This window comes from Athene cunicularia (genome assembly GCF_003259725.1).
Source record: "Athene cunicularia isolate RWA chromosome 1 unlocalized genomic scaffold, athCun1 chr1_part1, whole genome shotgun sequence".
Classification (NCBI taxonomy): domain Eukaryota; kingdom Metazoa; phylum Chordata; class Aves; order Strigiformes; family Strigidae; genus Athene; species Athene cunicularia.
The window spans coordinates 125078853-125082723 of record NW_020799091.1 but is presented as its reverse complement, the minus strand read 5'-3'; the positions used below and the strand labels follow the sequence as shown (position 1 = coordinate 125082723).

At 47.6% G+C, this 3871-nt stretch overlaps 1 protein-coding gene across 1 annotated transcript in view; it reads left to right on the top strand.

Moving 5' to 3' along the window:
- HGD (homogentisate 1,2-dioxygenase) overlaps positions 1-3871 on the top strand; it is a 23153-nt gene that overhangs the window by 1339 nt on the left and 17943 nt on the right. Inside the window, exon 2 of the mRNA XM_026849229.1 lies at positions 1331-1402. Within this exon, the coding sequence (XP_026705030.1) occupies positions 1331-1402 (72 nt within the window). The remainder of the gene's footprint in view (positions 1-1330; positions 1403-3871) is intronic.

Here is a 3871-nt window from a genome sequence, read left to right as displayed (position 1 = left end):
GCAGATTGCACAAGGCTGAGAACCCTGGGGGAGATAATTCAGGCACTGTAATAATACAATAAACCAGGTATTTTTTGACTCCACCAGAGTCAGAGCTCTGCCTCCCGCACCGAGAGATGGTGCCCCGGGCAGATGGTGGGGCACAGCAGCATTGCAGTGCCGCAGCCACCCCGTCGCAGCAAGCATGCATGTGTCAGCCAAGCGTTTGGGCTCCTGGCCTTTGCCATCCCAGCACCGCTGTGTGAAGGTAGATGAGTAGCCCGGCTACTCTCGCAGTCAGTAGAGGGGAGCATTAATATTTAACTCTCTCCCCAGGTCATGGAGCTGAACCATCGATTGCTGCCAAAACACCTCTGCGTTCACGCAGAGCTCAACAGAGTTGCTTTGTGCCTTTCTGTATCATCTGAAAGGACTGTATTTACATTTCTGTCAGTGAAAAGCTAAGGTCTCTGTTATACCTGCTTCCCTTGTGTGTCTCAGGTTTACTGTGGGGATTTTCTCAGTGCCACAAATCTGGGAGCCGCATCCTGTGGCTTTTAGCCGTGCTCAGAACACAGCAGCTGTAGGCAAGGCAGGCATGGGAGGGCATGCAGGTCTGTTCCATCCATGGGTGTCTCAGGTTGACATTGCCCTAGAAAAACAGATTATCACCTGGCAATGGATTCATTCATCCTACTACCATGGTGGACAGTTCACACCCAACTGGGTGATGCTTATTTAGGGCAAATCAGTAACAGAGTTTAAGTCCCAGCCGAGTTTCTTTTCCTCCCTCATCCCAACTACATCCTGACCTTTTTCTTGATGATCATGGGGGTGTATCACAGGAACCTGGCAATGAAACGGCTCCCAAATTCAATCCCTGAGCATCTGAGGAGTCAGTGCACAAATCTGCAAGGCAGTCTGCAGATTTTGGAACATCCATGAGTCAAGCGAATTCAGATTTAACTTGGATGGTGCTAGCACGCCTCCATAATGTTGATGTGCAGTTCTTCCTATACCTCACCCTGTTGTTCTTGAGTCTGACTGTATATATGATATTTGGTTTATTTCTTAAGTGCCTTCATGGTGCAGAATGTGGTCAAAATAGACATGCAGATTTAGCGGAAGAGCAAATCCTGTCTGGCTTCCCAGTCCACCACACAGTTAGCTAACAAAGCGAACCCAAGAACTGTGAAAATGGTCTGTGGCAATAGGCAAGCAGAGCACTTGAGAAAGTCTTAATGCATACATAGGGCCTGGAAAAACGCATGAGGAAGCAATAGATGGGTTGTTTGGATAGATTTTGCTTGCATTTTCAAAACACTGATGAGCTGTGTGGTTTATTTTACAGTACATGTCAGGATTTGGAAATGAACATGTTTCGGAGGATCCACGCTGTCCAGGAGCTTTACCAGAGGGACAGGTACTGAGTTTTTTAACGTGCTTTATTAAAATGACATTGAATGGAGTGGATATCTGTTCCCTGGGCTTCTTTTCATCTTAATGTATTTACTTTCTCTCTGCCACCACAAAAGTCTCCAGGAATCTTCTTTATGCAGGACTGGAATAATAAGATGCTGGCAAAACTCAGAATTAACTATTTCCATTCATACTTTCTAATTTTAAGTTACTCTGAACTTCCAAGTCTCACTGTGAGGGTTAAGGCTTGCCTAAATTACCTCTGCTCAACAGCAGGTTTTTTTCCAAAAGGAAATACAAGGGGCAATACAAGGGGGTATTGCAATACCCTACAATACAAGGGGCTCGGTCACACTGAGAAGGAAGCCATCAGCTCTGGAATAAACCAGAGCAGAAGTTTGAAGCTTGGCAGAGAGACGTGCTCGCACAGGAGAGGCAGCTTTCAGAATTTCTGTAGGCATTGAAGCCGATGAAGATGACTTCTAAGCCATTGGCAGGAGAGCAGCTTCTTTGTAGGGAGGCGACATGAATGCCTGGAGTTATAAACTGACAGATTCATTCTTAAAAGTAACTTCTGAACATGTTTGATGAAAATAAATTATGTTTCAAAGAAAGGAATTGTGACCTATGTGATGCTAGCCAGGCAGTCGGCAGAGGCAGGAATGAAACCCTGATGAATTAAAGCGCTCTCATCTCCTTTGCACTGATCTCCTTTACACCAGCACACGTTTTGAGGCTGACTGTGCCCTCCCTCTGATCTCCTGTAATCCCTTGGACTCAGATGGTAGCATCTGATGTTTATTCAATGACATTCATTGGTGCTCCTCTTCATCCTCTGTGCAAAGAGGCCAGCAGAATTAAGGTCAAGTGGGGAGCTTCACCCTTTGCTTTTCCTGGGTTTTCTGGATCTCCCCAGTTCTGACGTTTTACATGTTGTATACCAGTGTGGATAGTAACACACAACACAAGGACACATTAAATGCGTATGTATGTCCCCTAGGTCTGCATTGCAGCCTATGGTGTGTCCACAAGAAAGATAAACTGATGTGCTGGATCAGACTGATGGCTCAGCTGGTGCAGTGTCTTGTTTCTGAGACTGGCTATAGCAGATGGGTGGAGAAAAAATGTAAGAAAGAGGCACCTTAAAACTGGGAGATCGATAGTGGTGGCTGTTGGTCTGAACAGGCAGTGGTCTACGGTGGATGTGCTCCTTGTGATTACCCAGTGCAGCACCACTTTCCAGAGGAGGGAGGACCCCTCCAGCTCCTGGCTGGAGTACATCTGGACAGAGTTTGGACTTGGTGTCAAAAGAGTTAACAGAAAAATCTGAAAACAAGTTAGACCAAAAAAAAAAAAAATCTCCAGTCCCAGGGGTGGATCCTTTCTCCTCTGCAGTATTTATAAGACTGGCATCTGCAGTAGTGCTGGCTAAGTTAAAAATGACAAGGGCTATTGATCCCCCTGCTTCACTGCATACCCATGTTGACAAGATGGAGTTTGAAGGCTGGAAGCTACGTGTGTTATGAGAGCTTTACCTCTTCCTTCTGCCCACCTGTCAGGGCAGCGCTTGATACCGTATGGATGGCTGATCCACTCAGCCACAGCAGGATGACAGGATGCTAAACTAGACCTTGCAGGAGGGAGATGGGATAGCAAATGGTGTATGACTGTCCCACCGGGGTATTTCCTGCAGTTCTTGGATGCCTTTGCTTCTTGCTGATCTCAAACAAATAGATACTGGCCTACTTAGATCAAAATGTTTAGTTTCTGTTCTCTGAAAAGGAGGAATCTGTCCTTCAGTTATGAACTCACAAAGGCTGCTAAACCTGTGCTAGTCGTACCCACGGCTCTGCAAAGGGGGAAGTGCCCACTTTGTACTCCAAATGAGGACTGTCACTGTACAGAAGCCCTGTGGAAAAGCAAAGGCTCCCACACAGGTCAGTCCCATTCTTGGGCAGCAAACAGCAGCATGACACCAAAACGCCTGCTCTGGGCACCCCTCCCATGGGCAGAGGGCAGGAGGAGAAGGGGGCGTTTAGTGCATAGGGTGGAAGAAGCAAAGGTGCAGGTGCTGTGAGTCTTTATCAGCTCTCTGGAAAGCTAGATAGACATGATGCTCTGGGGCAACACCTCTGTCTCCAAGAGAATTGTGCAAGATAAGAGTCTGTTTTGAAGTCTGTAAGTGCTGGGAATAATCCCCCTTTCCCCGACACTCCTGTTGCTGATCCTACTGAGCACTGCCCCTTGCAGCTTTCTCTAGCAGTGGGCATGTTGCCTCAATGGCTGTGCCAACTCCTTAGGGCACTTGTGTGGCCTCTTGCGTGTGGGAATGGAGTTTGGGGTCTGGCTGGTACTCACGGGGCACCCAGCCTCACAGGAGCAAGAAGATACGACTACCAGCTCTGATGCACAGACACAGGAGCACAGTCAACCCCGTGGCATCCAGGTGTCAGGTGTGGTGCTGGGGGGGGGG